Consider the following 13,258-nt stretch of genomic DNA (forward strand, 5'->3'; position numbering starts at 1 on the left):
CTAGTCCCCTGTAATCACGATTAGCCTTCTTTTTAATGGACTGAGATTCACAGGGTATGTAATGGCAGTAAATGTTTGCAAATCTGTTTTCTGTCTGGATCACAACAGGACATAGGCTGGAGACGACTCTTTTCCTGGACAGTTGTTCTCCTGTGGTTGGGTATGAGCTGCATGCCCAGCCTGCAGGTCACTAATGAACACCAAGTATCTGGCCGCCTTTCCTGCACCTGGGTCCCACGTTAGTCACTAGTGTCAGGAGGTCTGGATCTCACCCAACACTCCCTGCCCTCTAGACACTACCAAGCACCATGGTTCTGCTTCTCATCTTGCTTCAGTTAGTCCTTGTAAACTGGGCTTATTTCAGACTACCTGTCTCATTGATTTTCAAACCACAGGCCATGGACCATGATATGGTCTTTCTTTGAGGCTACAATGTTTTCTGTAAAAAAAAATCCCCTAAAAGGTGGCATCTTGTATCTGATGAATGACTCTGATAATGTTGTGAGGGTTACCCATAAATGCCAGAAATCTTAGCTGTGTAGCAGCAGTCATGTCTGTTGTGTTTTCTGCATCATGCTTCTGGTTAAAAGATGTGACACATAACACAGCAGGTCCATGTCTCAGCTCTCAAAATTGATGACATGATTTTATCAGCTCTTCAACATCTGTTTTAAGTTCTACAATAACCTCTCCCTCATTTCTTATCTTTTCTCCCTGGTGAAACATTAATAAAGCTTTTCCATATTTTTCTGACCTTCCCTGTACTTCCAGTCTTCACAGACATCTCCAAAGAGGCTAGAACAGATGCATGGGAGCTTCCTGGCTCTTGGATTTGTGCAGGGTCATCTATGAGGAACACCAGAATTCCTTAAAGCAATTGATGAGGTGTTTATAGGTTGCACACTGCATACTTCAGGAACAGTGAAATAAAGACAATATCAGTTGCTTCTCTAATAGCAGCTGTCTGTGAGCTGTAAATACAATATCTGCCTTGCTGTGGGTCTGCTGATGCTCCAGCTGCTACATTTCCCTGTCTGTAGAAATAAACTCTTCCTTCACTCCTTTGATTACTGCTTCGGCACTGTCCAAAGCATACTGCCAGTTCCACCTTTCCCAGTACCAACAGCAGAGTCTTTTATTTGCACTTCTTGTTCATAGTACAAGGATAATGATTCTACAACAAATCTGGTTTATTTCAGCTGACAATGGCCTGTTACAACTGTGTGAGGCAGAAAAAACATCCCACTAAAGTACTTTGGCCATGTGACTTTTCCAATTTGCAGAGACGATTAGGTTCTCTGTGGAAAAAGTGTGTTGAATCACGGCTGCTGGATAGGTATGTTGAATAGGCTATTTGTTTTTTTCCATTGTTCAAAATTGAAGTGTCAGTTTCCTACCTTGGATCTATGTTTGGGAAGTTACTAGTTTGCTTTATCACAATGCCACTGAGTTTGGTGAATGGAGACTAGAAGTACAAAATGGAATACAAAAGGCTGGAATGCAGTGAGAAAAAAAAATCTAAGTAGAGTATTAATCCGATTGTTCTGATTTCTCATGTTTATCTTTGAAATTCAGAACAGTTCAAACTTAAACAACCCCCCCCCCCTTTTTTTTTTGTCCACCATTAGTAATTTAAGTTAAAACACACTGAGGCTGTGCCTTTGCTCAGGAATGGACCTGCCGGTTCCATTAGAGGTAAAACATCCAGAGATTTGAAGTACTGTAAAAGAGCACAGATAAGGAAATGGCAAGAGAACAAACCTATTTTATTTCCTAAAATGCAGGGATTCCAACTCAGTTTTCCTTTGGTATCACCATTCCTGGGTGGTAACTCACCTTGCCTCTTAGTGTTGCGTACTTTGTGCAAAGAACAGAAAATGTTAAATTACTGTTAATGAGTTTTGCTGTCAGTTGTACAGAGGAATGCTGGAGGTCCTGTCCCTGCTGTCCATGTGCAGTCATTGGGGCAGGGAGGACTGCAGAGTAATGGGCTATTAATGGACAAGGCTTTGTGCCCATCCTCTTCAGATTACTTCTGTCACAGTCACCTACTCCTTTCCCATCAATATCAGTTGACCTTATGCAACTGAGACAGCCCCTACATTATTTAAGGTTTTAAATTATAGTAATAAAATTTTGAAGTGTACTTCTGGTTCATGGAGCATGATTACCACCAGCTCTCAAGGGCAAAGAGCCCCAACACAACAGCCGCTCTGCAGCATCGGCAGTCACTGCCTCCAGTCCCAGCTGTGTCACCGGGGCTGCTGGTGGCACCACTGTTGATGGGGCTGAAGCAAGCTAGTGTCTTCCACTCTTCTGTTCTGGAGCTCAGGACGTAAACAACAACTGCACTATATAAACCAGATGGCATTCACTCCTTAATCCATTTCTCTGTGTGTGGACATCATGATCGATTAAAAAATGTAGTGACAGGTTAAAGTTTTCTTTTTAAGAGTCCAGAAGCTAAACCTTGTCCACCTGTATGTTTTACCACCAGTAATTTTCTGGTAATTCAAGTACCTTCAGTACTCCAGGTTTTCTGTATTCATACGTATTTCACCTGCAGCAGTGCAGAGGTTGTATTTGTGCTGCATCATGAACTGAATCTGATTTCTGTTATGAATCTTGTTGGCCTGTCCATCTTGGCAGATTGATGTATCTTCTTCCCTCCTCATAAGCTCTTATTATATTCCACCCAAGGAACATCATATTGCCTGAAAAGGCATTAACTTGAGATTGTATCACCTCTAAGAGCTTTCTAGAGGAAAATTAAAATTTTCCTACAGGTAATACTGTTTGCAAATAAGAGGAGTGAAAGGCAGTACTAATGCTTGCTTTCTGCGCATGTAGACCAATGAGCTGTCTAGGGAAAGATAATACTATGCTGCAATGCTGATTGTGCCAACTGCCTGCAGGGCAGCACAGCAGTCCTGTAGCAAACTCATATCCAGGGTCAGAAATTTTTCTTTAAATCTTACCTGAATTTCCTTCAATTTTGTAAGTATTTTGTCCCTTTCATTGCCGTAAACTATTCACTTCCCATTTATTCCTCCCTTTCTATCTGGTATTTAGAAAGGTGCATAACAACTGCTTTTTCAACACTATCCTAAATCATCCAGGATATCTCTTTTCAGTATTCTCTCCCCCCTCACCCCTGTTTGCTAGGTTTTTTCAGTTCATTTTTAAGACATTCTTCTGCTGCATTTATACAACAGTACTAGTGGAATAGCAATCATTTGCTCCAAATAAGAGAGATTAATAAAATTTCTATCAAGTCTCTTGGAAAGTTATTTGCTACAAGCTGTCATTGATATCCCTTTCCTTTACAGTAAGTAACAGTGAAATTTGAATAAACAGGAAAGCTGCTAGTATAGAGGGACTGACAGAACAGGAGTGGGAGACTTCTCATAACAAACACCAAAGATAGAGGTAGTGGGTCACCAAAAATCTCATTTGAGAGACTGCATATCACAGTGTCTTTGGGACTTCCATTTGCCATAGCTGCTTCATTACCTGATCTTCTCAGCCAACATCTGACTCAGAACTGTCCTCTTAATGACAGTTGGCTATATATGTCTTTCAGTTACCTAGTGGAAGACTAGATAGAAAAGATAATTTAGAGCCCCATGACACAGGAAATGAGGAAAAAATAAAATTATTTGAGGTGCATCTCAAGTGAAAAATGATTGAGAATGATCTACAAGTAATAACAGCAGCGTCTGAGTCCCGTGTCTCTGATGAATAGTGAAGTCATGCACAGAATTGTGTTATCTGAAGTCCTGAATGTGGGTGGTATTTCAGTAGATAGTTATGAATTAGTTGTTTGGTCCCGACAGTCTTGTTCATATGCAAGGAATGCAGTATTGCATTTCCTAGAGAATTCCACAGAGCAAAGGGAAAAGGAGCAAAAGATTGACTGTTCAGCCCTTGGAAGGAAACACCAGTAATTCCTGTTGAACATAATTCGTACACTTAGATTTCGGGAGAGTATGAAGAAAGTGAGCTTTCAGGAGATTAATTGCAGTCAGGGTATACTTGTACTGCAAGTTCATTGAAACTAAAAGGGCAGAATAGGACAGAAAAGAGTGAACCTGAAATGGGAACCGTGAAATCACAGATGAGTCAAAGATGGCTTCCATAAAGTATAGGCTCTGAATTCACCAGTGTTATGGTGATTCCCCCTGTAGCAGTTGTGGTCTGAAGTGTATACAGCATGGTTTTCCCTTCAAAAAGCGAGTATAGGCCAAAGACAAAAGGAAATACTGGACCAAGGACAAAAGGACAGAGAACAGCTGGTTTTGGTACTCTTCCTTATTTTTCAGAAGCCCTGAGAGGAGCTTTCTTCACACAGGGCATAAAGAAGTAGAGGTAGGATTGCCTTGCAAAAGCAGACATCCAAAGTGGATATAGCCGGATCACCAAGAGACTGGATGGGTGAAAAAAACTTCAGATTAGTTGGTGAATTTAACATTTAATCTATTCATACCCTGAGTCTTAGGGAGTATGACTCCAACATGAGTCCGTGTTTAGAAAGAATCGCTGTGGACTGATGAGTCACAAGGGAGATTGCATAGTTGATGCCAGAAACTTTGAGCACAAAGATCTCTCCAAACCTGACATCATGTTTATGAACAATCTTGAATTCATGGGGCAGCAGAGAGGACCTTCCTCTGCCGTGAAAAGGAAACTTTCCCACTTGTATCTGTCACCCAGCCATCAAACAATGACAAAATTTACATGGAAATTGGATTAAATATAATCTTACATGTTGAGATTCTTTCCTTTCCTGGCAGTAGCTGATGAGAGCTGGCAGTAGCCCATGAAACAAGAATGCAGATTTAGATTCTCTTAGACACAAAGGAATAAGAAAATAATCTATAAGCTTGCAACACAATTCAGCACAAGCTAGAATTTGGTGTTAAGTTATTCAAGCAAAAATCATGTGCCACTTCTGAAGACACAGGCCAAATACTGTCTTAGTGTTGGTAGTGTTTCCCATTGCGAGTAGAATGGAAGTATGGTAACTAATTCAAAATTGTCACTTGCCACTAAGAATGATTGCTGTTAGGGCTTGGCTACCAGCTCTGTGATGCTCAGAGGATTAAATGAGAATGGTCAATATGAGGTGACATTCCAAAAAACAAATTAGATTGCAGAAGTCATACCACACAGTCAGATGCAGTTGACATTTTGATACTGCTCATGTCTTAAATTAGAAACACTCCTGGCTCTGTCTTTTAAAGCCAAGGAACTTCATGCATTTTGGGCAGGTATTCATTTATCAAGGGCAATGTGTCTGCCCTGCTTCATTGTTTTTTTTCCCCTAGTATTTTTAGAAGAGTAAATCGTATATTTTTGCAACTACGCATAACGTGTGCACCCCGGCAATAAAACACCACTACTATTTTTATATAAAACATTGTGGTCCCCTGAGAAGAACTGCTTACTGAAATTCTCCATATGCATTTTAAGATTCTCCTGTGTTTTCCTATTTTCACATGTCTGTTGCAACATTCTGTAAAAATATTTTAAATTGACCTGAGTATCCTAGATGTCCATTGTATCATTTCTGTGACCTAGTGACTGCACATTGCAGCTGGAAGAGCCAAAATGGAAAGGAAGAATTAATATATGTGAACCTGGGAGAAGTTGAGTGTTTCCTCTAGCATCTGCAGAAATTCCTCAATTAAAGCAATAAGGCTGATGACAGTTTGGAGCCATTTTAGAACTGCATTTTGTCCTTGAACCAACACCTTAGTCATATATAAGAAGGTGTAAAAGCCTTCTACTCCATTCTACTCTTCGTAAACTTTTGTTGCTAGATTTTTGTTGTAGTAGTGAATTAGATATCAGAACCTTGAGAGAACTGTGTATAGTTGATGTGTGGCATACTTCAGTTATTGCTCCTCAGAAATGTGATGAGCTCATAAACCCAGTCGAGGAAGCTACAGTGTGGCTTGCAGTTGGGTGGACATGGAAGGCCCTGGAGTCAGACTCTTCCATCTGGCTCTGAGTCACAGAGAAGAACTTGCCACTGGTGCTAGGAGCTGGATAAGTGGCATTGATTTTTGTATATAGAAAACTCACATCTTGATCATCAAGTGTAGCAATGTTGGCAAAGGGAGGTAAACAGCCCAGCCTTTTGCTGATTGTACTTAATGATCCATTTGTCATGTAGATGAAGGGAGATGGTGGAAGAAGCAAATCCTGTCAGCTTCCACTGATCTTCAGAAGCTCTGAGAACAGATAAAAAGTACTGCAGAAGATGCATTGGTGATGGCACTGAAATTTGTAGAGCCACAAAAAACAGTCAGTCACAGCACCAAATTGTAGATGTTGTCTCTCACAATGTATTGAAAAAGAATACCTGGCGGCATAAATCCTTGTGCTCAGTTGGGACACCTCTTTGGAACAGTATGACAAACTCTGAGGTTGTAGGTGTTTTGCGTTGGAGAACCCGAAAGATGATAATCACTGGAAGTCAGAAGAGCCCTGCGATTGTTTCCAGTCCTTAATGCAACCCTTTTCACTCTCAGATCTTACATGACCACAGGACTAATGAAGCACGGTGAACAACTCTAGAATTACGGTGTTTTACCTCATGCCAGTGCCATTACATGCGCATTTACACAGGCTTCTGAAGTGAACACTGATACAAACCACACGACAACACAGTGCCATATCATCTTGTACAGAGAGCATTTTTTTACTTGACTTTTAATCATGTTGGATACTGATTTGCCTGTTTTGGTTTATTTTTCCCACCTGTACACATCTCAGATAAAAGAAAAATAAATCTGTAATTCATGGATCACACAGTTTCAGTTTTCGATGACAGGGTTGCTGCCTGTGAAGCAGAGCAAGTGTTCTACCCTGGACAGTACATCTCTAAAGTGTTGGTAATTTTTCTGTGACGACAGCAGCTGCAGTCAGTCAATTGGTTATCCACTCCATGCTGTATAAAAATATAGTTCTATAACAGATTTTATTATGATGAGGTTCCTAAATGTTGACATCAGCATAACATTTCTATTTTATATGGGAAATGTAGGTCGTTCCAATAGGCAGGAACAAAAATAGGAGGAGGAGCTAATGGGGTAATAACCTTTCAACATCTTTGAAGGTTTTATGAATGCATTGTAAGTGGTTTCTTCTCCTGCACTCCATTAAATAAAATTAAATTAGTAATAGTAATGAGTACTTGATTTTTTTACCTGACTTTATAGGTTGCTCCTGAGGAACTGCCATCAGTTCTTAGATGTGTTAATGGCCAGCTTCAGATAAAGATAGAAAAAGATTTATAATATTTAGATACCGAATAATTTCACATCAAAGACATTTCAGTCTAATCTAGTAGTTTGATATTGCTATAAACTGTTTTTTTATCTTTCATGTTATGTTGACTGCTGTGATTTGGGGTATTTCTACAACCTTCCTGCAGGTTCAATACCTCTGTCTCAGCAATACTCAAGATAACAGTCTGCAATCTAATTAGATATGTGATGGAAGATATTTCCTTACAACTAGTCTGAAATTGCTACGTGGCAGTGTAGCTAGTTGGTGGCACTTTCCAGTGGTCCTGTGTCAGCAGAGGAAGAGAATGAGAACTCCCTATTTTCTGAATAAATGTCTCAGACATAGTTAATGTGAAGCACATTGCTCAAGGATTTATTAGAGAGTCCGCAGTACTTTACCCAATGCAGAGATAATGACACTGCTCCAGAGCAGCTTCACTGGCACACTAGTGCAGGGTTTGAAAGATCTTACCTGGATTTTTGTTCAACAAAAACCTGTGGGTATTTCAAAGTTCGGGAGCCATTTGGGCACGGCGGTGACAGTGGTTTGTGACTATGAATGTGCCTGAATTATTTATCTGTCTCTAATACCTGCAGAGTTTGTTTGGTTTTTTTTTTAGTAGCTACTTGGTTGATTTTACCTGGCACATTATGCATTATTTGTATTCCCAAAGATCTGAGTAACTGTTTCTGAAAACGAAAAGCCAAGTGCAGAAATCATTGAGAACCCTATTACATCTCCTTGGAAACAATAAGAAAGCTGTAGACCAACCTGGAGGCAGGGAAAAGAGGGTGACTCAGTTGGCAATGGAGCAAAGACACTCCTGTATTTAATGGGAGTAGAGTTGTCATTAGAGGCAGAAGAGAGAACAAAGAAAGAAAATCCAAGGACTGGTTTGTGTTCAGGGTGTTCCAAAACAACCTTTCTAAGCAGCAAGGCACAGAAAGACAAGTGTTTATCACAAAACGTTTAGAAAATCAGTTTCCTGGGTTTGCATGAAACTCCAGCAGCATTGGTAGCACTGAAACACGTATTTCAATGATTTGTCAAAACTTCATTGTAACTTTTCCAGTACTTTCAGAATTATAGCTTTGTTTAGGAACATTATCTTTCCCCCTGTGACACCAAAACAAACAAACAAACAAACAAACAAAAAGTGAACACTTTTTCAGAGAGAAAATAGATAAGTTAATACTGGTCTTTCAGGAAGTTGCAACCTTGTGTTATACTAAAGTGTATTTTTTTTAAGTCTGTGAGAAACTGAAAGAATGGTTCATGCTTCCATCAGTGGCTACTAAAAAATTCTGCAACACAGTGTTTGATCTTTTGGCTCAGTTTTGTTTAAATCATACTATTTGGTTAGGTAAAGTAGCTTTCAACAGTAGCATTTCAGGGAAGCAGCTCTAAAAGTGTACAACAAAACAAGATTACGAATGAAATGTCAGAGGGACTTCAAAAGTTGCAGATGACTGGTGCTGCTGTCATCCAGTCTTAACAGGACTCTTTCTTTGATGCCTTTAACAGGCAGTCATGTGTTCTAAAGTAAGAGTCGGAGAAGCTTTGTTCCACATGCAAAAGTCAGTAGTTGAACACAACACAGGATTAAACTGGTCAGTTGTTATCATTCCATGTTTCCACTTCCGATTTTCTGCAAGTTTCACAATATTGTCCTCCTTTGTGGTTATTTTTTAAAGAGGAAAGTTGTGGGAATACTCTAGCAATAGAGCAAAAACAACAGCTATAAAAAGAAAAGAAAATAGAGTTGGTGGGTTTCCTGGCAATACCACAAAAAAATCAAGTAAAAAAAAGACCATATACAGAATAAAAAAAAAAAAGTTATTGCAATGTGATGAACAGATGAATTAGGATTTTCCATTTTTTTCCTCCAGCACTTAAAATGGGATATCTGTATATCTTACCCAAAAGTATGTGCCTCTTCTGTTCTGCTGAGGGTCCTGTACCATCCTCATCCCTGTTGTACTTTATGCCTCCTAATACTCTGACAAACAAAATTACTAACATCTGTCTTGTTATTTATCCTCCCATCCTTTATTCACAGAAGGTGCATATACGGTGCACATTTCATATGTTGCAAATGAGAGAAAATTGGGCAAAAAGAGAAAAACAGTACAAAGAGCTTTGACTTGGCAACTGTAGCACAGAAAACATGGGAGCTGGATTGCAGAAGACTAGGCAATTGATTCCCAAATATGGCTCCAGGTATTAAAGCCTAAACCCTGTTCTGCTAAAATAATATGGGCAGAAGGGTAGATAGATTAACAGATTTTAACACCAGTTGGTGTCTTTCATTATCATCTCCCTCAAGTCTTGTGTGTCACAGCTGCAGAATTGCATTCCATGCTTTGGTGGCTGTAGCTGAATTAGAGCATCATTTGTAGGAAAATTTAACTAATCTGAAAAAAAAAATACAGTTTTAAAATTCCCAGGGATGGAGGAATACAGTAGGCTACATTTGCAGCTTATCTGCTCAAAGGCTGAGGGAGGGGAAGAGCAGATAAAATAGCTGTAAAAGTTTAGTGATAACCCACAGTAAATACCCAAGTTTAATTACCCTGTTTTTGTGATCTTATCTTATAACACTGCAGGCTTTCCATTTTGAGTAGCATGTGTGCCATCCTGGTTTGAGAAATAAGTTTTCTTATGAACTGAAATCACTGTTAGATGTATGCTTTGTTTAATGTATCTTCCGTTAACTATTTCAACTATGTCCAAAGAAATTACGAAGGCATGAGATTAGTTCAAGGGAAACCCGCCTGGACACATTCCTGTGTAATCTCATCTATGTGTTCCTACTCCGGTGGGGGAATTGGACTGGATGATCTTTTGAGGTCCCTTCCAATCCCTGAAATTCTGTGATTCTGTGAAATTTAATTTTCAGTTGGCTTGAAAAGAAGGCCATACTTATCAATTGTAACGTAGTATCAATTGCTCACTAATGACAGTAGGATATATTTGGGGGGAAATCTGGTTTTACATATTATGTTTTCCTATGTGCAACAAACTACCTTGAAGAAAAGGAGCTCAGCAGTTTAAAGCAACCAGTGCAAACCTGTGTCTGTGGCACTTGTAGCGAACGCTACTCGGTCCTCTAAATAGAAGCATAGTCTTGAATGTCGGGTTTTTTTCAGAGTACTGCAGTTTTCAATAAACAGAAGCCATACCCGTCATCCTCAGAGCATACTCGTACTTATTCAGTCACAGCTGCCTGGCTGATTCGTGTGTTTTTCAGCTACTAGCAAAGCAGCACCGACGTGTCGGTGGAAGCACAAGCTGTATTCCAGCACAGCTCACTCACTAACAGCACCATTATCCAGTTTAAAAAGGCAGGGGCAAAGTTTTCTCTTAATTATAGCTCTGTAGCTCCAGTGGGCATAACAGCGTGCAAAGGGATTTCATTTGGAGGCAGAAGAATGGCTGTAACAGGAACTAATTGTGGAACCTTTATAACTGAGTACTCCAGGGAAATAACCTTGCTTGATTGTTGGGCTCTTGGCTGAGTCAGCAAGACTGCCAGGCAAAAGCAATATTAAGGCAAGATTTGTGAAGCCCTCCATCCCATTATAAGATTATTATCTTACTTCCACTGTCTGTCTTATTGCTATTTACAGTTGATACAAGCTTTAGAATAAAATTCCATGATTTCTAGGTTTTATTAGCTTTTCATTAGAAGATATGGAACTGTAGCAATACCAGTTTGCTCTCTTTTAAAAACATGATGTAAGGTCTTCTAAGTTAATGTACCAGGTGCGAAAGTTTCAACATTGACAGCCTTTGAAACCAGCTTCTCTATTGTCCATAGAACCCATTATTTATTACTATCCATTCTCAAGAGTTCTCACAGACGAATTTTCACAGCTGATCCCACAGCAATGCAAAAGTCCTCCTCTCTACCTGTTTTTTCCCAGTCCCCAATGTGAGAGATTAAAATGGTGGCACACATTGTGTGTCAAATCTCGTGTTTGTGTCTCAAACAATATCCTTAGTGCTGACAGCCTCCTGTAATAGCTGTAGCATTGCTTTTTTTCTGTGCGTTGGTCTGTGTCCTTTTTCTACACAAATAGTTCTTCTGTTATCCTTCTTTCCTGTGCAAGTGAGATGGTGTTTACATCGTTATTTCTGCATGTGTATGTAGTTCTTCTGTAGTCAGTCTGATGATATACTGTCTCATGGAGGACACCAAATAAATCAAATAGATGATGAAATAACCTTCATTCTCCCCTCCCAGTACTGTTTGCGTTTTGAATAACAATTAACAGAACAAGTAAGGCATTATATGAATGCATTAGGCACAAGTTGTTAACTGCTGTTGATAAACCTTCTGAAAAAGGCTACACAAGGTTAAAGTATGCTTGCTAAGATACTTTTTGAGCTCAAAGATCAATAAGTTACATTCCCATCCGAAAGATGTTTTGTTTTCTCTTCCTCGGTTTTTGAAATCTTTTCCATACAAAATCATGCTTCTCTGAAGTTAAACATCCTAATGGTATTTTTTTCCTTCCTATACACTTGAATCTGGCCAGTGTTTTATAATTTGACTTTATAAACTATATAAACTTTATACACTTTATAAAATATAAATGTATCACAAATGTGTAATAATAGCAGTGAATTATTAACTAGTGCAGTAACAAGACAGTCAAGTTTTACAGTCACAATGCTCATTTTACCCTGGTCACTGAATTGTATGTGAACAGTTATAACTGTAAATCTTTTAAACAATTATAAAATACTTGGTGAGCAGTTTATTATAATATTCTTGCCGGAAGTTAACTTGACCTCACAGTAACACCCGCCTCAGCATTTTCCCCACCTTCTTTAACAAAAACTGCCCTCCATTCCTGACAATGACAGATGGAAGCAGAGGAGCGGGAACAGCTCAGACTTCAGAAGAGCTTTAGTGACAAAAACCAAAACCAAAACCAAAAACTTGTCTGTATGTGCCTTTGAGCAACCTGAGGCAACCGCCCTCAGCAGCTCCCTTCTTGTGGTTTTACAGCCTTCTTGTGGTTTGACAGCCAAAATGTTACAGAGGTCAAGAACGTGAAGCTATTCTTTAAGTGAATATGGAAATCAATTGTAACTTGCTGTCGTAAACCTAAGAAGTCTAATTCAACACAAACATCAGGGAATCAGAAAAGCTCAATTATGTTTTTTTCTAGAAAAATCCAGGGAAATCAGACTTTTGCAAAGAAGCAGAAGCAAATATGTTGGTCTACTACAGACGTTTTTCAGAAGTGCAACTGTCAATTAGGTATCTAGAAATATCTTGAATAAGGAAAAGTTTCCCACACAGAAATAAGAGACAATAAATAGTTGCATTAACAAAAACAACACATTTATTTTAAGACTGTTTTTTTAGTGTTTTGTTTTTGTGTTTCTTTTTACAGGTGTTGCTGCTTTGGATTCCAGCGTTTCTGGGAAGATCGGTTTGCGAGCAGTGGTGTATTATTTCTGCACCACAGTCATTGCTGTGATACTAGGTACTCTGCGATACTGTAACTTAAGGTCCTCAGCATCACATAATTAAACGTGTACAGTACTGTGACACAGGGTGGGGAGAAGACAGGAGTCATACTGAGCATCTTGACATACTTGTGGCCAGATACAGGGAGAAGCTGGCCCAGCTGTTCATGTTGGGCTGTGTTCATGTCCAATATGAACCCACAGGAAATTTGGGTTCAATTTCAAAAATCGCCACACATTTCAGTTCAGGGAAGATTAGGAGCTCTGCATGTAGTTTAACAGTCATCAGCAGCGGGAAAGCTGAATGAACATCAAAGCCCAGCCTTAACTACAAAGTGGATTTTCTCAGTAGCAAAATTATAGATTGTTGCTTATTCTCAGATGTGAGAACGTGTAATGTGTCTCACTTGAAAGAGTGACAGAATGTACTACTTTCCTTCATCTCATTTCCTTCCTAAAAGGTTTGTCCCCTCTGTCA

General features: G+C 39.3%; 1 protein-coding gene across 1 annotated transcript in view; it reads left to right on the plus strand.

The window, feature by feature from the left end:
* The window catches only part of SLC1A1 (solute carrier family 1 member 1), a 62,658-nt gene that overhangs the window by 28,191 nt on the left and 21,209 nt on the right, over window positions 1-13,258 (plus strand). Inside the window, exon 3 of the mRNA XM_080362441.1 lies at window positions 12,705-12,797. Coding sequence (XP_080218567.1) covers window positions 12,705-12,797 — 93 coding nt within the window. The remainder of the gene's footprint in view (window positions 1-12,704; window positions 12,798-13,258) is intronic.

This window comes from Nesoenas mayeri (genome assembly GCF_963082525.1).
Source record: "Nesoenas mayeri genome assembly, chromosome: Z".
Taxonomy (NCBI): domain Eukaryota; kingdom Metazoa; phylum Chordata; class Aves; order Columbiformes; family Columbidae; genus Nesoenas; species Nesoenas mayeri.